This window comes from Capra hircus, chromosome 20, assembly GCF_001704415.2.
Source record: "Capra hircus breed San Clemente chromosome 20, ASM170441v1, whole genome shotgun sequence".
Classification (NCBI taxonomy): Eukaryota; Metazoa; Chordata; class Mammalia; order Artiodactyla; family Bovidae; genus Capra; species Capra hircus.
The window spans coordinates 46,657,341-46,684,396 of NC_030827.1; the positions used below are offsets into that span (position 1 = coordinate 46,657,341).

The 27,056-nt window shown below is 33.3% G+C and overlaps 1 protein-coding gene across 1 annotated transcript in view; it reads left to right on the forward strand.

Moving 5' to 3' along the window:
* Positions 1-27,056, forward strand: part of CDH9 (cadherin 9) — a 138,480-nt gene that overhangs the window by 106,257 nt on the left and 5,167 nt on the right. The window contains exons 4-11 of the mRNA XM_005694834.3: positions 4,030-4,149; positions 4,770-4,937; positions 7,625-7,812; positions 9,786-10,039; positions 24,164-24,300; positions 24,765-24,886; positions 26,583-26,700; positions 26,790-27,041. Of these exons, the coding sequence (XP_005694891.2) occupies positions 4,030-4,149; positions 4,770-4,937; positions 7,625-7,812; positions 9,786-10,039; positions 24,164-24,300; positions 24,765-24,886; positions 26,583-26,700; positions 26,790-27,041 (1,359 nt within the window). The remainder of the gene's footprint in view (positions 1-4,029; positions 4,150-4,769; positions 4,938-7,624; positions 7,813-9,785; positions 10,040-24,163; positions 24,301-24,764; positions 24,887-26,582; positions 26,701-26,789; positions 27,042-27,056) is intronic.

Below are 27,056 nucleotides of genomic sequence, written 5' to 3' on the forward strand. Positions count from 1 at the left end.
GCTTTGTCAGGTTATGTGTAGTCCATATGTTAACAGCTAAAGCCTAAATATAATCACATAAGAAAGAATGTCTTCTCTCCAAATGAAGTAATTCATAATTATTTAATTATAAACTTATTATTAATTGTAAGCTTATTTTCACTATATTAGTGATTTTAATTTAAACCCAATAATTGAAAATCTGCTATTAACTTTTATGGTAACTTAAACCTAAGAAGGCTATGGCACCCCACTCCAGTACTCCTGCCTGGAAAATTCCATGGATGGAGGAGCCTGGTTGGCTGCAGTCCATGGGGTCGCTAAGAGTCGGACAGACTGAGCGACTTCACTTTCACTTTTCACGCACTGGAGAAGGAAATGGCATCCCACTCCAGTGTTCTTGCCTGGAGAATCCCAGGGACGGGGGAGCCTGGTGGGCTGCTGTCTATGAGGTCGCACAAAGTCGGACACGACTGAAGCGACTTGGCAGCAAACCCAAGATAATAAAGTATATAAATTCTTTATTCTTAATTTATTTTTCTTTCCAATTTTGTAGCCCAATGTTCTCCTTTAGAGTGCTCCCTTCTATGGGATTATTGGCTATTTCATAATATTTGTCTTTTCTTTTTCTCTCTCAACAAATCCTCTGCATACTTTTTCCCTCTGCTTCTTTTTTCTGTAAAAATCATAAGCCATATTTCACTTTTGTTCTCAGAATCATGTGCCTCAATATAAAATGAATCTGGTAGCAAAAGAAATTTTATGAAATCAGTGAATTAACAATTTGAAATTAGCATCTTAGTTATGTTTAATAATTCATATTTCAAATAATCCTCAAGCATGAAAACAATTAATAATCTAACATATCTGCACAAAACTTTTTGTTAATAGCTAAATTCAAATGATTCCAATTAACTCCAAATGATTTCAATTAATTTTTGAAATCTGAAACACATTAGCATCTTCTGATCAGAATGCTAATCTGGGTAATATATGAGGCTATATAGTGAAGGAAAATAGGATACACTTTGATTTAGATATTTGTAGCAGATTCCTATATTTTGTTTTCCATTTTTTGTGACCATTATACTTTGGTTAAAGATTAGCTATCAGCTTTCTATATTTTCATGCATTCATCTCCATCAAGGCAAATTCCTACTGTGTAAATTTGGAGGCTTCTCATTGACTGGGTATTTCCCCCAACTGGTCCCTCAAAAACTTATCCAGTTTACCTCCCACACCATCGCCCCCAGCAAAGAATGTATCTGTAGCTTTTCACAGATCACACAATTAACTCATCAATAAATGCTTCATGTCCTAATCTAGGGCTCTATCTTATCTATATACACTGCCTGTAGATTCAATAATGTGTTCAATTATATGACCAGACAGGCCATTTACTTATTTATTTATTTATTTTAAATTTTATTTTTTTTACTTTACAATACTGTGTTGGTTTTGCCATACATTGACATGAATCCACCACAGGTGTACATGAGTACAGTGTTTAGACTGAAGCTTCTTCAGACTGGCTAGCTCAAATCCCATCCTATCACCATGTGATCATGAGCAACCTTGATATGCCCCAAGGTCTACATCCCATGTTTACCATGAGGATAAAATAATAATATAAATGAAGCACTGGGAACTCTGCCTAGTCTACGTTAAGCATTTTGTAAATGTTAGATCTTGTTATGACTTTGTACTAGGAACTCTGTTGGGCTTTAGAGATAAAATATTGAACAAAAGCAGACAAAAGCCCTTGCCTTGGGATATTTTACATCACACAGGACAAAACCTACAAGTAACAAGTGACATGAATTTGTCATTCAGGTTTCATTACATTTTACTTAATATTTGTTTAATAAAAAAGTAAATATTTATTTTAAATCATTTGAGAATAAATGAAACATATAGCTGCAAAAATCTAGAGGGCTATAAAAATCAATGTAGTCCCTTTTAGTCTTTTATAAACTAATATTTATAAAATTAGGACAAAAGTACATAAACAATTAATTTTATTACTAAATAATATGAATTGTGAAATATTCTTACATTTATGGCAATAGAAAACAAACCAAAACAAAAAAAAAAAAACCAGCTGACCTTTCCCTAAAGTTCAGAACACTATATATTTCTCATTTGTTCATTTTTCTAGTATAAATAATATATTAGTGATATGCTCTTAGTATTCATTAGTGTTTAACAACATTCTAATTATTACTGTGATTCTGAGAAGGGGAACAATATTTTATATGGCTGTTTGTGGCATTTAACCACATTGATTTCCATTCCTTAATTTATTTAATACTTTTAGGTTAAATAGTTTGGGGTAGATTCAAAGATCACATACCCATGATAAAGAACAAATGATCAGAACCAAACTTAACAGCAAAAAATATGAAAAGTGTCACAAAAGTATAGAGGTGTGTTTTTACTTATTATGAAATGTAAGACACAGTCAAAATGAATCTACTAGCAAAAGAAATTTATGAAATCAATGAATTAACAATTTGAATTTAGCATCTTGGTTATGTTTAATAATTCATATTTTAAATAATCCTTAAGTATGAAAACAATAACATATATGCACAAAGTATTATATAAAAATAAACATAAATCAAAAACAGTCTAATTGATTTTTGAATGTTATTGTGGGTGGAAATTACTTTAAAGATTTCTGCTTGTGTCTAACTCAGATATAAGCGGATGCTTTTTAAGTGATAAAAGAGTACATCTAGGACTGAATAAGTTACAATGTGTCCTCTCACAAGATATGCAAATTCCATTGCAGCTAAGGAAAACAGAGGCTTTAAGAGGAAGAGATCAAGTTCTCATGTGAATTAATTTTGAGAAAACATAAAAATATTTGCTAAATTCATGTAATCAGAAATATTGATGAAAAATAAAGTTGTTAGTACAATCTTAATGTGCAATATATTAGTTTCTATAATTTGCATATATACACAAATTTTGAGAAACATTCACTACAACTCATTACACCAGCTCTGCCTGTGTAATGTATGCAGGATATTAAAGTGGGTGACAGAGCCAACATGCAACTCACTTTTTCTAAAGAATTTCAAAATCTATGTAAGAATCAGAGTCAACAGTTTGAAAAATTGCATGTAATATACTAGAAAATGCTCTACGAACTAATTTTAGTCAAGGAATACGTGTAAGATTTATTTTCTGGTAGTTTTAGAATCATGCCTTGAAACTTTATAGAGTTCTAGAATATATAGAAAAAGTCCATCAATATATTACATTATTTAGCTCCTGAAGCTAGCTCCCTTAAAGTTCTTTTATCTTTTAAAAATAATGACGTGTGATGAAGTTAAGAGAAAATAATTGAAATTTTACAAAATAAAATTTAACCGAGAGTAATGGTAGATTATAGTATTGTATATGAGACAATTATACACTTTCTTAACTCTGGAAGGATATATCTACTGATTTACATACATGTAGAAAATAATACAAAGCATATCAATAGGTATGATTATATATGACAATGTTAACTACATTAAAAAAAACACAGACACAATACACATATAAATCTTACATACCAAAAATGTTGGCAATTTTATGTCTTTTGTTTCTTTCTTCATGAAAACAGGGCCCCTTTATTTTCATTAAATTTACCATATATATTTCATTTATTAGAATAAAAGCAGCAAGAGTGCTTTCATTGTTGGATTTATCTTTGAGTCCACACTTCCAGTTAAGAATAAACATATTAATTGAGAATTCATGAGCACTGTAGTGAAAAATTGTTTTTTGTCATAATATTTTCAATCAATCAGTGGATAGTCACTTTCATGATAAATTTTGCTTTTGATTGTTTAGATAGCCCAATAACAATATTATTCATGAATATTAAAATTTAAAAAAATGAAAGATGAGTGATTTTAGCAGCATAATTTAAACAAATTTCTTGAAAAGTGTACCATGGTCTAACATACCATATTTCCAGTAATATGTTTTCATAAAGATAATTTCAAATTTCCAGGTATTTAAGTATCTGTGTTTGGGTGGGAATTCATGTAGGTACATCTGTTATACAAGTGACTGCGACAGATGCAGATGACGCCAACTATGGAAATAGTGCCAAAGTGGTCTATAGCATATTGCAAGGACAGCCATATTTTTCAGTGGACCCAGAATCAGGTAATGACATTTAATACTTGGCCTCTTTCTCATTATGTAATACATCTGGATACACAGTTAATTTTTAAATTTTTATATACTTAAAATCAATCTATTACATAATGTGTTTTTATTTATTCTTAATATTTACTCCATGAAAACAGAAGCAGATTTCCTATTATTTAAAAAGATTTGAATCCTTAGCCCTTGAGACTAATATTTATTGAGTTTAAATTTATGATGTAAAATATAGAATTTCATAGAGATTGAACACATTATGTATCTTAGAAATTACCAAAACCTAAAAATTGTGATAATCATCAATATTAAACAAGCTGACTCACCTAAAGTTTTTGGTTAAAATTACTTTTTTTTAAGTCAAAATGGTAATTAAATTGATTTATCAAAACAGTAATTAAATTGATTTAGCAAAACCTGTTTCCTAAACAATTGCCCATGGAAGAATTTTTGTCCGTTCTATGACTAATGTTAAATTGGTTATGGATTGAAAGACTTATCTAGGTCCACTGACATGTTATCATCTGCACGTTCTGATTAATTTCTGTAAAATGGATCTTGCATGGCTTAATTTTAAAACTCGATGATTGAATTGCAAAATATGTGTCTACTTTTTCCAAAAGGTATAATAAAAACTGCATTACCAGACATGAGTAGAGAAAACAGAGAGCAGTATCAAGTGGTTATACAAGCCAAAGACATGGGAGGCCAGATGGGAGGACTTTCTGGGACCACCACAGTCAACATCACTCTGACAGATGTCAACAACAATCCTCCTCGATTTCCCCAGAGTAAGAGAGGTTTCAGTGATATCGTGTGGAAAGTTTATGAAACACGCTGTGAACAGTTAACTGATTTTGCTCCTAGTTTATGCATACAGATGAATCCACAAACCCTCCTTCAACAGAATGTCACAGTTTCCCTCATATTAAACTGAAGAATCCACCTGCAGTGCAGGAGATGCAGGTTCGATCCTTGGTTGGGAGACCCCGTAGAGGAGGAAATGGTAACCCACTCCAATATTCTTGCCTGGGAAATCCCATAGACAGAGGAGCCTGGTGGTCTACTGTCCATAGTGTGCAAAGATTCGGACATGTCTGAGCTATTACTACTGCATCACTTCAAAGTGACTATGATCATTTTTATCATTGAGTAGTTAATGGAGACAAGGAAATGAGGTTCTTTATGGCAACTTTAATTATCCTCTCCTACTTCTTGAAGAGTTATAAAATTTTCCAGCATAGCTTTCCCAACATTTCTATGATAATCTAGTTCTTTTGCTTATCTTTTCCCAGGTTATGTGTATGGACTCTCAAGGCTGACCACTTGGTTTCAAATCCATGTCTGTCACTTGCCTCAGTTATCTTGTTTGTACATAAAAATTATAATTCCTTATTTAGCCAATTATAAAACAGGTTTGTTTATATTTTTATGTCTCTGAAGTCAAATAGTATATTAAAATCAATGCCAGTTAGTTTAATTGGCCACATTTTTCTTTTTTTATTCACCCATAGACTTATGGAATACCTTGGTTGCGATGACATCTGAGCTATGTTAAACATTTTCTGGTATCTGTTACCTACTTGTGAGTAATTACACCAGCCTATAGCCTTTCAGTTGTAGCCATTTTTAGGTATGCATGTTAAACCATAGATTCTTTGCAAGCCATGAGGCCCTATAAATATAGACTTTGATTCTCTGCTGCAAATATTTCCATTTGGCAGCAAATAAAACATAAGGGGCCCTTTCTTGAAATGCTCTACTAAGGACCCTGACAATTCAATTTCTGACATTGATTCCAATGCAATAAAGCATTTTTTCAAGCTAATCAAATTTGAATATTTGATGATACAGCTCTGGATGGTGGACACATACATACGATAAATGTTAAAAAATAAACTTCACTGAGGATATGAATAATAAGCTTAATTAACATAAATCTAAACTTTGAAGTCTGTTTCCTTAAATATAAACTGAAAGAGTATGATCTGATGAATTCTCAAATGACTTGCTGCTCTATAATTCTATGATATAATATAATGTTAGCATAAGGTTTGAAACTGTAACAGTAATAGCAGAAATGATCTTGAACTAAGAAATGAACTAAGCATCATAACGACATAATTTCATGTAATCTACTTAACAAACATATGCGTTAATTGCTATCATCATCTCGATTTTATAGATGTGGAAATTAAGGGTTAAAGAATTTAACTAACTTGCCCAGTGATGAGAATTCAAATTCACGGTAGCTAGATTTAGAAGTCTCTCTTCTTAAGAACCAAGCAAATTGGAAAGAGAACAGACTTTGAAGTCAGAGAGACTTAGTTTTGCCTTCTGCATTTCCCAATTTTACAGGGTGATTTCTTTGAGCCTTATCTCTGAGGACAATATACCTGCCTTCATTCTATGAGGATGAATGTTAGAATTAAATGAATTAACATAGAGGGCTTTGGCCTTATATAGACATCATCACATTAAATGTTTAAAAATGTTTCTAACTTTCATTAATATTTGTTGTGATATTTTCCAATTATCTCTTGAATAAACCCTCACAAACTTAAATGCTTTTGGTGACAGCACAATGTAAACATTTCAGGAGACAGAAACATTCATATCCCAATAAGACATTAACAAGAAAAAAAGAAAAGAAGGAAATAAATAACGTCATGAAAGGATTTATTTTTTTCTATCCTTGAGTTAGAACACAAGAATAAATGCATGTTCTAAATAATTTCAGTTCAGTTCAGTTGCTCAGTTGTGTCTGACTCTTTGCAACCCCATGAATTGCAGCACACCAGGCCTCCCTGTCTATCATCAACTCCCGGAGTTTACTCAAACTCATGCCCATCGAGTCGGTGATGGCTGCAGCCATCTCATCCTCTGTCATCCCCTTCTTCTCCTGCCCCCAATCCCTCCCAGCATCAGAGTCTTTTCCAGTGAGTCAACTCTTTGCATGAGGAGGCAAAAAGCTTCAGCATCAGTCCTTGCAGTGAACACCCAGGATTGATCTCCTTTAGAATGGACTAGTTGGATCTCCTTGTGAACTTGTCAGGAAAGGATTTATTTTTTTCTGTCCTTGAGTTAGAATATAAGAATAAATGTATGTTCTAAATAATTTAGCATATGAATAATGCGTAATGATAATACTGAACACTTCAAATAAGCAGTAAACAATTGCTTTCCTGCCCTCTTAAGTCAAAAAGTTCTGGATTCTAATATCAGAACTACCATCTATTATCTAAATAACCTTGAGATGTCCACTTAATCTTTCTGGAACATAGATTTCTCATTTACAAAATGAGAGAGTTCTGCCTTTATAAATTAGTTTCCCAACTTAATAAATCTGTAAATTTTGACAGCTTGCAATTCAATATGATGAAAAATTATCCTAACTTAAAATTAATTTAAGTAAAAAAAGCAGAGGAAATGAAAGTTTTGTTATCTAAAGATGAAACAGCTTTGATTTAATTTTCAGGTACGTACCAATTTCATTCTCCTGAGTCTGTACCTCTTGGAACTCCTCTTGGAAGGATAAAAGCCAATGACCCTGACGTGGGGGAAAATGCTGAGGTGGAATACAGCATTGCCGAAGGAGATGGAGCAGACATGTTCGATGTCATCACTGACAAGGATACACAGGAAGGGATTATAACTGTCAAACAGGTTTCTTCTTGCTGTCTTCATTTTTTCATTGAGCATTTTATGGTAAATTTTTGCTTTTTAGGTAAGAAAGCCTAGGATTTATTTCTTCCATCTTTTATATGCTACTGTCCTTCACATAAATGGGAATAGTTGTGACTTCTCATCAAGTGAGTTAAGCATGTTTATCACTGACACTTAAAATTGCTATAAAACTTCAACAGCTTGTGCTTAGAGTAAACAACAAGTAAAACTAGGATCAAGTAATCTCAAAGTCATTTTTATATTTCTCCATGACATTATTTTGCCATGGCAATAGTCTGGCCACCTGACGTGAAGAGCTGACTCATTGGAAAAGACCTTGATGCTGGAGAAACTTGAAGGCAAAAGGAGAAGGGGCAGCAGAGGATGAGATGGTTAGATAGTGTCACTGACTCAATGGGCATGAATGTGAGTGAACTCCGGGAGATAGTGAAGGCCAGAGAAGCCTGGTGTGTTGCGTTCCACGGGGTCGCAAAAAGTCACACAGGACTTAGCGACTGAACAACTACAGCAACACTATTATTTCATGTACATTTCCAAATGTTTAAATTTTTATATGTGATGTCTATTAAAATAGATAAGGGTGGAAGATACTTAAATTTTATTTTTTTATTTTATTATTTTTTTAATTTAAATTGATTTATTTTAATTGGAGGCTAATTACTTTACAATATTGTATTAGTTTTGCCATACATCAACATGAATCCGCCATGGGTATACATGTGCCCCCCATCCTGAATCCCTCTCCCACATCCCTCCCCATACCATCCCTCTGGGTCATCCCAGTGCACCAGCCTCAAGCATCCTGTACCCTGCATAGAACCTGGACTGGCGATTAGTTTCTTATATGATATTATACATGTTTCAATGCCATTCTCCCAAATCATCCCACCCTCGCCCTCTCTCACAGAGTCCAAAAGACTGTTCTATACATCTGTGTCTCTTTTCTATCTCGCATACAAGGTTATCGTTACCATCTTTCTAAATTCCATATATATGCGTTAGTATACTGTATTGGCGTTTTTCTTTCTGGCTTACTTCACTCTGTATAATAGGCTCCAGTTTCATCCACCTCATTAGAACTGATTCAAATGTATTCTTTTTAATGGCTGAGTAATACTCCATTTGGCATATAATTGCTGATAGTAGTCTCTTATGATCCTTTGTATTTCTGTGTTGTCTGTTGTGATCTCTCCATTTTCATTTCTATTTTTATTGATTTGATTTTTCTCTCTTTGTTTCTTGATGAGTCTGGCTAATGGTTTGTCAATTTTATTTATCCTTTCAAAGAACCAGCTTTTGGCTTGGTTGATTTTTGCTATGGTCTCTTTTGTTTCTTTTGCATTTATTTCTACCCTAATTTTTAAGATTTCTTAAATTTTAGAGCAGTGAAGGAGAATATTATAAAATATTACATAGTATAATCCAGCTAAATATTGCCTATATTACATCACACTAATTTTACTGGTTTGATTCAGTTCAATTCTTGCTTTCCACAACATTCAGATTATTTTTTTTCTTTTTAAAACACAAATTTTAGAACTGTAGGACTTAAGGAAGCAACTTATATGAATAGCCTGCTAAATCTCAACTTTATATTTCTGCTGATTTCAAATTTTTATAACTTTAAAATAATAATACATAATATAGTAATAAGTAAATAGCCTATTTATTTATTAGATATTTCATTTACCTGTGACCACCAAAATATAAAATGTATTAATAAGTGCAAATCAGTATTAATGTTATACTGTTACATTCAACTACTCTATATAAACATGTAAGGCAAAAATAGAAAAAGTACTAACTTATTTGATATACTCATGAAGAAATAATTGGGAAACTTATTTAACCAAAATTACTGGAACTACTGGAGGGGTGTTTATTACATTTTGATATTTTCTCTGCTTGTTATGTCTGCTATGTTATACTAATTTTTCTTCATTTCACTTTAGAATTTAGATTTTGAAAACAAGATGCTGTACACTTTAAAAGTGGATGCAAGTAACACTCATCCTGATCCACGATTCTTACACCTGGGACCTTTCAAAGACACAGCTGTGGTTAAAATATCTGTGGAAGATATAGATGAGCCTCCTGTGTTCAGTAAAGTCTTTTATTTGATAGAAGTAGATGAAGATGTAAAGGAAGGCAGCATTATTGGACAGGTGACAGCATATGACCCAGATGCCGTGAACAATTTAATAAAGTAAGTGTTTTGAGAAAACTTAAAGTTGAAGATATATAGCAATTACTCACTATTTACAAGTTGTGTGAAAAATATATACAATATGTGATCAAGTATAGTAATAAGACCAAATACTTCCGTAACAAAGACTCAGCTGTGCTGCCTTTTAAGTGCTCTGGATATATTGATTCCTTTGACTCATCACACTTTAGGCTTCCCTGGTGGCTCAGATGGTAAAGAATCTTCCTGCAATGCAGGGTACCTAGGTTCGACCCCTGAGTTGAAAAGATCCTCTGGAGAAAGGCATGGCAACCCACTCCAGTATTCCTGCCCAGAGAATCTCCATGGAGAGAGAAGCCTGGCTGTCTACAGTCCATGGGGTCACAGAGAGTCAGATACGACTGAGCAACTAAACACACACATCACACTTAACAAGGCAGTTCCTATTATTTTATCTTTCTGCAGATGATAAGACTATAGTACTGAGTATTTAAATAACATGCCAAAATAGTAGTGACTGGAAAAGCTGGTTTGAGGTTCAAGCTATCTGTCTCCTTTGTCCATGTTTTAATCCATTAGTTATTGAAGTAATCCTTATCTCACTGTCCTTCTTAGATAAATCATAGTTCAAATAATAAGAGATCTCAATAAAATTTTCTAGAAAAATGTTCTTCTAGAAAAGTTATTAAGAGATACCTGGAAAATTGATGAAATAACTTTGAAATTAGTCCCTAGGCACATTTTACATAAAAATTTTTGGGAAACAAAGCATCAACTATATTCTATTAATAACACACAAGATTGGTAAAGACAGTAGTGATATTTGAGAACAGTGAAACTATTAAAAATTAATATATTTGTGCAGAATAGTGTAATAATTTCTCAAAGTTTGAAGATTGTATTAACCATTTCAAAGCTTTCAAATGTGCCATAAATTATGCTTAAGTGAAGTGTAGCGAAAATCACTTAGTCATGTCCGACTCTTTTTAATCCTGTGGAGTGTATAGCCTGCCAAGCTCCTCTCTCCATGGAATTCTCTAGGCCAGTATACTGGAGTGGGTAGCTGTTCCCTTCTCCAGAGGATCTTCCCAACTCAGGAATCGAACCCACATTGCAGGTGGATACTTTACCATCTGAGCCACCAGGGAAGCTCAAGTTATGCTTAAAGAGAATATAAATGTAATTGTGATATAAATTGATAAATAGGATGGGTGGATGAAGATGGGTAGTTATGCTGATGAAGACAAAGAAGACTAAAGGAACACATACTATATTGTTTGTTAATGTGTGACTAGGATAATAAAATACCTAAAATTATACTTCACTTAAAATTTAATTTTATTATCCAACAAGTACTTACCATGTAGCAAAGGGAACTATACTCAATATCTTGTAATAATCTATAATGGATGGGAATGTATAAGAAGAATATATATATTGACATGTAGTATAAACTGAACTATTTTGGTGCTTACCAGAAACTAATACCACATTGTAAAATGAACTATATTTATACAATTTTTAAGTTTTAATACTAATTAAATATGTATTGGGAGTGCCCAAATTTCCTACAATTCATGTCATATATTATACAGAGAAAATCAGTGAGAGCAACACTAAATATATATGCATTACATTTAGATGTAATAACTATTCATGTTCATTTACAAAGCAACATTTTTTGCACTAAATATACACTGAGTTTAATTTGTTGGTTAATTAATATATTTTTAAAATAAAGAAACAATTCATGAAATTTTAATTGTACTTAATACTTAGAGTTTAGCTTGAACCATTTGGCTAGGTTTAGGTTAATTACAAAAGAATTTATGTAACTTTCTCTTTTAAGTAAATGTTCAGGTTCAAATCATATATTTGTATATTGTTCAACATTAATTTAAAAACATAATATCAATGGATGAAAGATTATTTGATACTTTTATATCATCACGCATAAAGAGTATTAATTTTACATTATCATGCTGTATAAAACAAAACTCTTAAAATGAAATAAGTAATCTTGTTTTCCAGAGGTCTATGCATATGTTCCAGCAGGTCTACATCCAAAATTATGTTTATTTACTTTTATTGAAATTGAGTTTGGCTGATTGGCTTTGGCATCTCTTATATGTGAATTTATCTTTTTAAGTAACAAAAGGAAGTTCAGAGTGTTTTTGTGTTCTTTGTAATATTGAAATAGAAATAATTTACCATGTATATAAAAATGCATAAGGGGAAAAATTGCATAAGTGACTGTAGATACCAATAGCTATAAATGCTCAATAAATATCTATTCTTGATAGATTTTGCAGTTTCCAAAAACATAGTAGTCAGTGTTGGATGTCCCTTCATTTAGACCTAGTATTTGTGATACCAAATATTTATGCTTAAAATTCCACATTTATGTTTTTAAAAGTCATTGATTTTACCTTTTGTCAGTTAACAACACCCACTGTTAGAAAGTTTTAGACAAGTTACAGGATATTGACTGTTTTAGATTAAGAACAATTTATTGCCCTACTTGGAAAAGACTCTGATGCTGGGAGGAACTAGGGGCAGGAGAAGAAGGGGACGACAGACGAGGAGATGACTGGATGGCATCACCGACTCGATGCATGTGAGTTTGAGTGAACTCCAGGAGTTGGTGATGGACAGGGAGGCGTGGCGTGCTGCGATTCATGGGGTCGCAAAGAGTCGGGCATGATTGAGCGACTGAACTGAACTGCCCTACTACTGAGCATTCTGCAGTATGAAGCAGACAGCCTCTTAATAATCTTTTCTCATTCATTTGGTATATCTTGCATATAGGAATTCAATGAATGTTGATTAACTTGAGAAAGGCAAGTTGATTTTCCATGTTGCCAAGGATATTTATTTATTCAGATAACATCAAGGATTTTATTAAGTTTAATCATTTTAACACCCCTTTCTACACAAAGGTTTTAATCTTTTCATTGAATCAAGTGATAAGCAACAAAATGCTTTTCTACTCAAATGATGGCATCCGATTCATGATATGAGACTCAAATATTTTGTCTATCTTTTCCGCTATAAAGTAACTGCTATTTATTGTGCCCTTGCTATGAACTGGGAACTATCCAAAGTATCAGATCATTTAAATCTCATCACAATAGTATAAGGCAAGTACATCATTATCACCTATACTTTTTAAATAAACTATTTTATATTAGAGCATAGTTGATTAACAATAGTGTATTAATTCCAGGTGTATAACAAAGTGATTCAGTTATGCATATGTGTGTGTGTGTGTGTGTGTGTGTGTGTGTTAGTCGCTCAGTCACGTCTGACTTTCTGTGACCCCATGGACTATATCCCACCAGGTTCCTCCTTTCATGGAATTCTCCAAGAATCCTGGAGTGGGTTGGCATTTCCTTCTCCAGAGGATCATCCCAACCCGGGGACCGAACTCGCCTCTCCAGTGTCTCTGCACTGCAAGTGATTTTTTCCTTCCTGAGCCATCAGAGAAGCTCACAGACCTAGAGAATAAATTTGTGGTTACTCGAGGGGAAGCACAGGGGGAGAGAGAGATTGGGAGTTCAGGATTGACATGTACATCTATATTATTAAAAATAAATAGAGATAGAGATGCAAAGAGTTTAAGGAGCTTTACCAAGGACCCTATACAATTAACTAGCAGGCTGAGGATTCAAACTATTGTTGATCTGAATGCACAGCCAATTCTTTAACTTATATATTCTGCTTTCTAGGCCTGATTTTTAGAGATAATTAACAAGGTTTCACATTCATAAACTAATAGTACTAAATTCAGTAGTACATAGCAGAGCCTCAATGACGAACTTTCACAAAAAGCAACACAGGGCTTTTTGTCCCTCAGAATTTGGTTTAGTTTTTCCTTGTCTTTTCCATTGTCTATAATAAGGAATTTTTTTTTTCTTCTAGTTTTATTGAGGACTGTGTTGTGGGTTGTAACTTCTCTTTTTTCATTTCAAATTTTATTAATTTGGACCCACTCTCTTTTTTCTCAATGACTCTGGCTAAAAGTATACCAGTTTTGTTTATTTTTACAAAGACTTAATTCCTAGTTTTGTTGATCTTTCCTATTGTTTCCTTGTTTGCCTGTTTTTTAGTGTCTATTTCATGTATTTCTGCTCCTTATAACTGCTTTTCTTCTACTAACTTTGGATTTTATTTTTCCTTAGTTCCTTTAGGTGTAAAATTAGGTTGTCTCTGAGATTCTTGTTGTTTACTGAGATAAGCTTGCATTGATATAAACTACCCTCTGGATCTGCTTTTACTGTGTCCCAAAGGTTTTGTATTGTTGTTTTTGTTTTAATTTGGTCCATTTGCATTTAAGGTAATTGTTGATAGCTATGTACCTACAGTCACTTTATTAATGGTTTTGGGGTTGTTTTGTAGGGCTGTTCCTTTCTTCTTCCTTTTCTCTTCTGCCTTCTGAATTTACGGTTGCCTTCAGACTTTGTTTGGATTCCTTTCTCTTTTGCATGAATGTATCTGTTACGGATATTTGAGTGGTTCAAGATGGTGCTGTCCTCTTAGTATGCATTCAGAGTTATCCATTCCTTTAAAATTTTATGTAATAGTTTAAAAAGGATAGGTTTTAATTCCTACAATGTTTGGTAGAATTCAGCTATGAAGACATCTGGTCCTGAATTTTTGTTTGTTGGGAGTTATCATGAGGTTTTGGTTACCATGAGGTTTATATATATATCAGTTCATACATACATATATATATACATATATGAATCTATAAAAATTCATATATGTATATATATATGAATTTAAAGCTGCATTTGTCTTAAGTTCAAACAGATTTTAACGGCCAACACTGCATTTTTACTCCACAAATCTCCTCTACATTTAATGATTTTGACATCATATTTTACATTACTTTGTTTTATGTATCCCTTAACTACTTGTATATATGCATTATTTTACTACTTTGGTCTTTTCAACCTTTCTACTAGTCTCACACATCATTGATTCACCACCTCTACTGTATAGTTGCCTTTACAAATGAGATTTTTTTATATACATTTCTAGCTCTGCTGTTCATTTTTACTCAGAGAAATCCCTTTAATTTTTTTTTAAAGTTGGTTTTATGGTTCTGAACTCTTTAGTTTTTGCTTGCCTGTAAAAACCTTTGATGTCTCCATCAAATCTCAGTGAAATCTTGCCAGGGAGCATATTATCGCTTTTAGGTTTTTCCTCTCATTACTTTAAATATTCTGTGTAGTATATTTAAAATATATAAATCTTCTGTCCTGTGTAGTAACTGTTGAAAGGTTGACTGATAGCCTATGGGCATTCCCTTATATATATCTGTTGCTTTTCCCTTCCAGCTTTTAATATCTTCTATTTAGTTTTCTCATTTCATTACAATATGGTGTGGTCCTCTTTGGGTTGGTCCTGTTTTGGACTCTGTGCTTCCTGGCCTAGATGCCTGTTTACTTTCTCAGGTTAGGAAATGTTTCTGCTATCATCTCTTCAAATATGCTTTCTTTCTGTTTCTCTTCTTCTGCACCACAAAATATGAATCTTAATGTGCTTGATGTTGTACTAGAAGTCTTGCAAGTTTTCCTCCTTTATTTTCATCTTTTTTTTTCCCTTTTTACTATTTGTCTTCAATGATTTCCACTACTCTGTCTTCTAGATTGCAGGTCCACTCCTCTGTATCACATAATCTGTTGATTCCTTCTGGTGTATTTTTTATCTCAGTTATTATATACCTCATGCTTGTTTGCTGTTTGTTTTCTAATTGCTCTCTTTTCTTTGTTTCATCATTCCTATTTTCTGCCTTGTTTGGATTAATACTGTGCTTTATTTTGAATTATTCAATACTTCCTTTTTTAAAGGTACATTCTTTTCTCGCTGGGTACAGAATTTTAGATTGAGAGTAGTTATTGCTTTTTTTCTAAATCCTAAAGTAAATATTTTGAAATGTCTTTATGTTTATTTTTGTCTTAACAACTTAGTTGTTTCTTAGGATGCATTTAAATTTTGTCAAAAGCTTTAAGCAATTTGATTATGATGTGAATTTCTATAATGTGCTTCATATATTTTGTACTTGAAGTTTATTAAGCTTCTTGGATCTGTGAGTTTATGGCTTTTGTCAGACTTGGAAAACTTTTCAATCACTGTTTCTTCAATAATTTTGCCCTACCTTCCTCTCTTTCAGATCATTTAATTTTAATTATGTTAGGTCTCTTGAAAGTGCAACACAGCTCACTGGTGCTCTAATTTTTTAATCTCCCTCACCTTAGTCATTTTAGATAGTTCCTATTCATTTTTCTGTTAAAGTTTACTAATTCTTTTTTTAAACTTTTTTTGCAATACCTAACCTGATTTAATCCCATTATAGGATGAGTTTCAACTCACAGACTGTAGTTTCTTTTCTAGAAGCTTTATGAAGGAGATATGTGTGTGTGTGTGTGTGTGTGTGTGTGTGTGTGTGTCCTTATTCTTTCATCTCTTTGTGACTGTACAAACTATTATCTAGCAGACCTTTCTGTCATAGTATTCTCTGGACAAGAATATTGAGATGAGTTGCCATTTCCTTCTCCAAGTTAAATATTCAGAATACATTTAAAATAACTGTTAAAATATCATTGTCAGCTAATTTTGTCAACTGTGTAATATCCAGGTTAGTTTTAGCTGACAGATTTTTGTTTGCAGTCACATTTCCCATTCCATACTTATCTGTGATTTCTAATTGCACAAAAATATTGTGTTTATTTTGTGTTTAGTGCGTGTCAGCTTTACATTTTTATAAATACTCTTGGACTGTATTCAGATGTGTAGCTAAGTTACTTGAAATAGCTTAAACCTTTTGGCTTTTTCTTCAGCAGCCCTTTGTCTGTAACTGGTTTGCCCCATAAATCAGGTAAGACATTTCTGAGTAGTCCAGCAAAGCCCCATGAGTGACAAATTTTCCCCTTTGGCTGGTGGGAACTAGAATTATTTCCAGACACATGCCAGTTCAACTTTGCTCCCACCAGACCCTATAATTGGTTACATCTATGGAAGCCATAGATTTTACTTGTCCTCATGTGTATTCTGACCAGTACTCAGCTGAAGAGTTGAGTGGGATTCTTTTCATATTTCTGTGGTTCTCTGTGAAGTTCTATCCCTTGAAGTCCTCTACCCAGAAAATTGTAGCCCACGTTAGTCTCCTTGGACCCTCAGAATCATCTCTTGAACTCAAGGGATTGACAGGCTCCACCTGGGCTCCCACTTCCTGCATTATTACCTAGAAACCCTCCCAGGCCAAAGCCACTTTTGAAGATTGCATCATTTCTTGCTCTTTGCCCAGGAATTACCCTCTCTGTCTCCTGATATCTAATACTTCAAAAATAATTGTTTCGTATATTTCATCTGGCTTTTAGTGTGGAAACAGGTGGTAAATATAGTCCCTGTTATTTTATGTGTGAGAACATTCATATCTTTTCAAGCTTTCAAGTTTTCAAGATTATATAATTATAGCCATTCATTTTAGAAAAATGTATTGCACAGATTATTTTACAGCAAATAAGATGTCTGTAATTATCCCCTTAGTAGATACACCAGTGCTATTTATTCTACTTCCATCAAGTATTTCATCTTTCAAACAATATATCAATCTCCTAATTATTTATTATTAAGTAGAAATCTTGTAATATTTATGGGTTTATATATTTTACTAATTGTAAATATTTGCTAATGTCATTACCTTTCTTAATAAACTTCTATTGTCTATATATAGTATATATATATATACATATATACATATATATGCAGTGAAGTGAGAGTCACTCAGTCATGTCTGACTCATAGTGTGTGAGTCTATATCTCACACATTATATCGGATAATTTCCACATGATACAATTTCAGTAGAAAAAATGATTGGTCAAAGACTGCTAGTAAAACTTGCAACTTTTTTATGATATATAAAAGTGGCTGATACATTTTTAAATTCTTAGCTCTACCAGAAATATTTACTTTTATAGGGTACTTATATCTTAAGTAAACAATGAGCAGTAGTTTTACCTGTAAAATCAAGAATTGTGACAAAGGGAAGAAAAATATTTGGGAAACAAATGAACTTGAAATTATGCTTCTAAAATTATGCTGCCAAATCTGATAAAATATAGGGCCATGCCTGAAAATATAATATTAAACTCATCTTGTTAGCATAAACATGTACATAAAAAAAGCTTTAGATATTCAATTACAGTGTGAAAAGCGATCAGTAATTCAACCAGAAGACAACATTGTAATATTTGACTCTTTTATTTGTCTGAATCCTTTAGAAGGATGACAGATCCCCAGAGCCTGAATAGGCTATGATAAACATCATGGAGAAACATTTACTAGGGAAGTTTGGGAAGTAATTCTCACCCACCAGTAAATCTGTCCATGAAACATATTTTCTGAAATACAGCTGCCACTTGCAAAATACGATTCTGGTTACAATTAGCAGCTGTTGTCAACTCTGTGTCACTTCATTAGTTATTCTGGATTTACTAGTTTTAAGGTTGATTATAGCTTTACAGTTTCTGAAAGAATATATTGTCTCATTTCACACTTATTTTATGCTCAACATATTTAAAATTCAACAAATTTTAGAAGAAATCAGTTCTACAGCAGTCATGCAGAGAAGTAAACAAACTTGCTGGTGAGAAATTTAGCTATATCACAGTAAAGTACATGATTCCACCATAAACTGGAATAAGTGCCTTCATATATATTAGTATTTTCATAATATTTTATTTCATTACAGAAAGGAAAATACTGATAATTTCAAAATTATGTCACTGATATTTCCAAAAAATGTTATGAATTATTTGTTCAAGCAGTATAGTCACATTCTCAAGGAAGGTTTCAATTTGTAGCTGGAAGACACATTTCTGGAAAGCAGTAGCTGAAAAAAATGATTAAACTCACAGCCTAAGTATATTGAATTAATGGAAGATATACCTGAGATACAGAAAAGGGAAAGGAATGGTATCCCTGACATATTTTTGCATATTACTGATTTGTTGATTTGTTCTGGTATCTGTAATTTAACTAACATTTTTGTAGTAGGTGAAAATACAGGGATCTTCTATGTGTTTGCTTCTTTTTCTTTTTAAGAATCTTTTTTTTTTTTTTTTTTATGTTGGAGTATATTACTCAATTCTGTCTGACTCTTTGTAACCCCATGGACTGTCACCTGCCAGACTCTTCTGTCCATGGGGATTCTTCATGCAAGGATACTGGAGTGGGTTGCTATACCCTCTTCTAGGAGATCTTTCCAAACCAGGGGGTGAACCCAGGTCTCCAGCATTGCAAGAGGATTCTTTATAGTCTAAGACACCAGGGAAGTGCATTTTCTTCTACCTGTAAATATATCGAATCTTTTTCAAAGTTTCCGATTTAGGTCATTACAGAATATAAACAGAATTCCCTGCGACAACAGTAGGTCCTTATTGGTTATCTATTTATTTATTTTTAAACTTTTTATTTTATATTGGGATATAGCTAATTAATAATGTGGTAGGTTCAGGTGAACAGCAAAGCGACTCAGCCATGCATATACATGTATGTGTTTGATCCTTAATTGTAGAACTTGAAAAACAAACAACAACAACAAAGAAAACAAGCTAGAACCAGGTTTTAGGTTCCACAGTCTCAGCTTTCTTGTGACCTTTTGGCCTTGATTTTTTTGCTGCTTATATGATTGGCTCCTGTTTCTGCATAAGATATTCAAAAAATCATGCCAATGATTTTTTTAACTTACTATTAAAAATTCAATATAAGGAGATCAATTAAAAAATTGTTTTATTAAACCATCTGCTGAGGGATAGAGATAGTTTTATCTCGCATTAAATGTTTTTCAGCCTCCTTTTGATCATTTGTTGTACTCTGGTGTATTTATTATTAATAGGTAAACCAGAACATCCTATCCTGTGTTCAAAATAGAACACTGATTGCTAAATAAATGAAAATTATCTCTGGGCTTTGAAAAATGGCAAGATATAATTTGCAATGGGGCAAACTTATAAATACACACCCAGAAGTTTGCAGTGTTAATATTTAAGTGAACTATTTATATATAATCAAAGTGATTCTTCTTTACGAATTCTTAACTTGAAGACAGTACCTTTCAAGGTTGAACCTAAGAATGGGGCAGCAAGAAACATGGACTTATTTTGATGCCACACAAGTGCCAAGTCAAAGCTAGATTTATATAATGTAAGAGTTATTCATTATTGCACAATCACAGAAACTCTCACACAAATCTCTAGGGCAAGTAACAATGGGAACAAAGAGATTTTTATTTCTTCTTGATCTCTGATACAAATGATAGGAGGAAATCAAAGATCTATTCAGCAATAAGCAGATTATGGTTAGCTTCTGAACTTTCCAATGATAGAGATAAAAATATAAAGGTGAATATTATGAACTGAGTTTCATTCAACACATAGATGTGATTGGGTTATGCTCTTTTATTTACTTTGTGTTTCTTTTAGGATTGTTTGTATTGATAAGTAAAATTTGGTCCAAGTATTTTAGGGATAACATTTTTTTAATATTCCAGTAACTCTCAGGCTACATTAAGGGCTAAATTTTAGGAAAATTGAAACCTAGAGATAGAAAACACTCTATCTTGCTTCATTTAAACACTACTTAAGCAATAAAAGACCTTCCCTGATGGCTCAACAGTAAAGAATCTGCTTGCAAAGCAGGAGACTCCAGTTGGATCCCTGGCTCTGGAAGATCCCATGGAGGAGAAATGGCAACTCACTCCAGTATTTTTCCCTGGGAAATCCCATGGATGGAAAATCCTGGTGGGCTACAGACCATGGCATCACAAGAGTTGAACCTGACTTAGCAACTAAAACACAACCACCACCAAGGAATAAAAATTAAAAAGAAAAAATTTCATATGACTTTTAGTCTTGATTTGAATACAGTGATGTTTATTAAAAAAAAAAAAAAAGAACTATCTCAGATTCTTTGAGGACAATGAATTCTTAGTTATAACCCAACATAACATTTGTCTCTAAGAAATATAAATATAATATATATATATACATACATGTATACATACACAGCTATGCAGAAAAATTACAATCATAATTATTGCAAAAATGTCCTCAGTCACTTCAGTCATGTTCAACTCTGTGATCCACAAACAGACTGCAGCCCACCAGGCTCCTCTGTCCATGGAATTTTCAAGCAATAATATTTGCATCGGTTGCCATTTCCTACTCCATTTGCAAAAATAATGGGACACTACCATTTCCATATAGCTCTACTGTCCATTGCACAACATGTCCAAAGGATAACAAGGAGGTAACTGACCTGGTTTCATATCTGGGAAGTGAAGTACAGAAAGAAATTTGAGAACAAGTTTCAAAGCTTTTAGTTATTCTATTTTAAGATGAAATCCAATATATATACATTAATATGTATATGTCCACATGCCCAAATACTCACTTTGAACTGTGCTTGTGGATTTGAAATAATAAATTTACAAAATTTAGCAGAGAATAAATTACATAAGTACCATCACATACTAAATAGTTAAAATTATTTTTGAAATCTGAATTTATTAATGGATCCCTTAAGTTAAGCATATTTCTTATAAAAGTAGACTGTTATATGTATTTTATTATAATAATCCTAATATAAAAACATAGCCTTTACTTAAATCCATTTTCATTCAATATGTCAAAAATTACCAATGTTTCACAATGTTAGAAACCTAAATATTTATTACTAATTTTTGTCAAAGTCAGTGTGCAATAATGGATATATTACAGAATCATAATGGGAGTTGTTGTTAATTCCCAAATTCACCAGATTAAAAGGGAGTTCATTTTGCTAAGTGTCTTTAATAGAAACCTGGAAAAATCAAGGTGCCACTTGATGCTGATTAGACTGTTAGTTCTCTGCCATTGTTCTTCTCTTAGCTGTCCTTATTCTAACCAGTTTATCCCATGGTCTACAACCTTGTTATACAAAATCTTGTCAGTGGACTTACAACCTGGATTCACCTAAGCTTGTTAGAATTGCCGAATAACTGTTCACATACTAGATCTAGTGAATCAGAATCTGTTCTACCAAGATTTCCATTAACATGTGAGATGCACTTAGGTTCTTACATTGCTCAATTAAACATTCAACAGCAGAAATTTTAAATATGCAAAAATGGTAGCTAGTACAGTTTAACATGGCCTGATGTAACTAAAGGATTTTCATGTAAGCTAGAATTTTACCTTTCTGCCTTCTTCTTCAACTTTTAAGGGTTCATAGGATTAATTTGTAGCTCAGACAGCAAAGAATCTGCCTGCAATGTGGGAGACCAGGGTTCAATCCCTGGGTCAGGAAGATACCCTGGAGAAGGGAATGACAATACACTTCAGTATACTTGCCTGAATAATTCCATGGACATAGAAGCCTGGCAGGCTACAATCCATGGGGTCACAAAGAGTCAGACTGAGTGACTAACACACACAAATAATCAAGTTTAATCTCCCATCTCAATGTCTTTAACCTTAATCACACCTGAAAAGTTACTTTTACCATGTAAAGTAAACCATGTACAGCTTCCAGGGATTAGGAGATAGACATTCATTGGAGGAAGGTGGGCATTATTTTGCCAGTCACTGAATAGTATAAAGTTTAGATTGACATCTTACATACATACCTGATGAGAGAGTCATGTATTCTGTGGCCCTTTGCATTTCAGTTTTTATTTGAAGTAAGTCACCCTGCTTATTTAACTTATATGCAGAGTACATCATGAGAAACACTGAGCTGGAAGAAACACAAGCTGGAATTCAGATTGCTGGGAGAAATATCAATAACCTCAGATATGCAGATGACACCACCCTTATGGCAGAAAGTGAAGAGGAACTAAAAAGCCTCTTGATGAAAGTGAAAGAGGAGAGTGAAAAAGTTGGCTTAAAGCTCAACATTCAGAAAATGAAGATCATGGCATCTGGTCCCATCACTTCATGGGAAATAGATGGGGAAACAGTAGAAACAGTGTCAAACTTTATTTTGGGGGGCTCCAAAACCACTGCAGATAGTGACTGCAGCCATGAAATTAAAGGACACTTATTCCTTGGAAGAAAAGTTATGACCAACCTAGATAGCATATTGAAAAGCAGAGACATTACTTTGCCAACAAAGGCTAGTAAGGCTAGTCAAGGCTATGGTTTTTCCAGTGGTCATGTATGGATGTGAGAGTTGGACTGTGAAGAAGGCTGAGCGCCGAAGAATTGATGCTTTTGAACTGTGGTGTTGAAGAAGACTCTTGAGAGTCCCTTGGACTGCAAGGAGATACAACCAGTCCATTCTAAAGGAGATCAGCCCTGGGATTTCTTTGGAGGGAATGATGCTGAAGCTGAAATTCCAGTACTTTGGCCACCTCATGCAAAGAGTTGACTCATTGGAAAAGACTTTGATGCTGGGAGGGATTGTGTCAGGAGGAGAAGGGGACGATGGAGGATGAGATGGCTGGATGGCATCACGTTGGATGTGAGTCTGAGTGACCTCTGGGAGTTGGTGATGGACAGGGAGGCCTGGCGTGCTGCAATTCATGGGGTCGGAAAGAGTTGGACATGACTGAACGACTGAACTGAACTGAAAGGGAGAGAGGGGAGGAGGACATTTGATTCAGCTGAAATAATCCTTGAAGAGAACCATTCAAGATCCATGTATTTTACAACAGCCTCTGCATATCCACTTATAAGGACTCTGTGGACACACATTTTCATGTGTTATTTGCAACTTAATTTCAATTTATCCAATGGAATTGATTTTATTAAATTTAATATGGCTGTTTAATATGTCTCAAGTACTGCGATAGGTCTATGATAGCATAAATAAATCAAGTGGCTATTAAAAACTCACTTAAAAACTGCCACAAGGACTCACAAATGTCAATAATGACTCTGAAGTACACATAATCATAGAAGAGTAATAATGAAATCAGTCAAATGTACCAAATTGTCTAAATGAAAATTACACAAAATAAAAATTCAAGAAAATCATCTGTATTTCACTTGTCTCCTTTATCAGACCATTGTGTGAATTGTCTCTAACTTTATGAAATGGTAGATAAGCTATAATCTTAAAACAGTGCCTGGAATGATGGGTCTCTTTCCTGCTAGGTACTCTGTTGATCGGCATACTGACATGGACCGGATTTTCAGTATTCACTCAGAAAATGGCTCTATTTTCACTTTGAAGCCTCTAGACAGGGAATCAACTCCTTGGCACAATATAACCGTCACAGCTACAGAAATAAGTAAGTTGGAAATACATCCATCTGAGCACATTATTTTTCACCAAAGTTTTAAAATAATAGCATTAAATAAACTTTTTCCTGAGTGGGATGATTTTATTATTAGAACTGAGAGAGATTACTTAGAGTGTGTTGGATTTTTAACTTATTTTAAGGATTACCAGATATTCATTCATTTTAAACTTGGCTTTCTTTTACATCTTACTGTAGAATAAAACACGATCTAATCATAAAATAATCAGTCTAAGAAAAGAATATCTTACAAATAATATTCACTCTCAATTATATTCTCCTCATTCTATCATGCTTTCCACCTGAACCATGTAGGAAAGCTGAGATATACATCAGCAATCCAATCAAAAAGTGAATACCCTAGAAATGATGTGTTGCTAAGTTACAAATGGGGCAAACAATACCACTGCTACTCTGTAAATGAGACTAAAATCTTACACATGTTCTCACTGCAGATAACTCAAAACAAAGTAGCCACATTCCTGTCTTCATCAGAATTCTAGATATAAATGACCACGCTCCAGAATTGGCCATGTACTACGAAACATTTGTTTGTGAAAATGCAAAACCTGGGCAGGTAAGTTATTATAAACTAAAAAAAAAATTTTTCCTCTTCACCAAGGCAAATGACATTGCATTAATTTACTTTGTTTTTTTTCATTAAAACTATTGTCAATTCACCTTGTCAGTTCTTTATCTCCCATACCAAACAACTCACAGTAAATCTTAAAAATATTAATTTAAAATATTTTATATAATCTATGATATAATATGAAAATTATAATATATGCTTTAATTTATATACCAGGTATATAATAGATATCACATATATAAAAAGTTCCTAGCTGGATTCATAATTATATTGGTAGTGATATATAATCATGAATGGGATGAAAATATATTATTAAAACATGAAGTAAGAAAATAAATATATTTTAAATAAATAAATAAAATATATTATTAAAACATGAAGTAAGAAAATAAAATTGACCTGTGTTAATATAAAGGAAATCATAATAATTTCTTGCTGATTACATTTGCCACTTTCAGTTGCTCAGTCAGGTCATTTTGGTTTGAGATTAGTTATATTTTGTCTGTTTTAAGCTTTAATATTAGTGAGATTAAAAAAAAGATTGTAGAAGAGTTACAAGGTCATCTTATAAAGCAATATTTGAGACATCACTAAAGTAATTTTAGGAAAAAGCTGAATATGTTCACTTTTTACACTTATATAGTATTTTATCACTGAGCCCCCTGGTATGGACTTAGAGAATACACAATAACCACAATGAAGAATACATTAAACTATGACAAAACTACTAATTCTTCATCACAGAATGTTGAACTGTGATAGCTGGAAGTGGTGAAACTATTTGTTTTTGTAGAAGAGGATTTGAAAGTAATGGTAATTAAATGACTGTGATTACAAATCACACAGATGGCAGACCCAGGACTGGAAAACAGGCACCCCGATGTGTGGCTTTGTACTTTATCCATGATAAAATGCTCACTTAGCATTTCACTGCCCAGCCTGTCATTTGCTGTTCCATCTTCCCACTGTGGCACACCTCTGACCTACAGGGAGCACAGCTGAGAGGTGCTAAAATTTCTCAAATTCAACAGTGTATTACAAAACTTTAGAAGGCTTTATTCATATATTCTTCTAAATTTTGCAGTTACCATTAAAGAGAAGAGCAAACATTTTGAATAAAATATGCAATCTCATTGTAGTTATGGCACCCCAAAGCTTAAAAATCTTCTGCTTTCTGGTATTATATGGCATATTGCTCATTTTTCCAAAACTATATTTATAGTTTCCTTAATCTCTAGGTGTGGTTGTGATAACCACTTTAAAAAAATCCATCTGTTATGTTCTTTGCTTTTGAAACAATCGTTGTCTAGTGGAGGCAAGATGTTGGTAACCAGTTCATAATGAAATGGACTGGAAGTATATATTAACAAGTCAAAAGGCAAAAGATATTGACTTGACCTAATTTTGGATTTCTTTTCTTGGATACAATAGTGGCCTGGAAACAGACAATGATTCATAGAGGTGCTCTGCAAACTGAGACTTGATTGACAGTTTTTACTCCTCATTAAATAAGTTACATTAGACAGAGCTATAAAAAATGGTGGAAATTTTTCTCAAAATGGAATTTTTTTTTTGTTTAGTTTTAGTGATATATTTAAAGTCCAAACGCTAATTTTAAATGTCTTCTAATAACAAGAGTTGCTTTTTGTGCTATATTTAATTGATTTTTCTTCGGTTTTAGTTGATTCAGACTGTCAGTGTCATGGACAAAGATGATCCTCCCCGAGGCCACAAATTCTTTTTTGAACCAGTTCCAGAATTCCCCCTCAATCCAAACTTCACCATTGTAGACAATAAAGGTACAGAGCATTTTTAAAGACAAATATTATGAAACATTGAGTCAAAATTTAAAAGACTGATCTGACTGTTTTTTTTGTTTTTTCAACAGATAATACAGCAGGAATCATGACTCGAAAAGATGGGTACAGCCGCAACAAAATGAGCACGTATTTGCTGCCAATTTTAATTTTTGACAATGATTATCCGATTCAAAGCAGCACTGGCACACTCACCATTCGTGTGTGTGCTTGTGATAATCAAGGAAACATGCAGTCCTGCAATGCCGAAGCCTTGGTCCTCTCTGCTGGCCTGAGCACTGGAGCTCTCATTGCTATCCTTCTCTGTGTCATCATACTGCTTGGTAAGTATGCCCCAG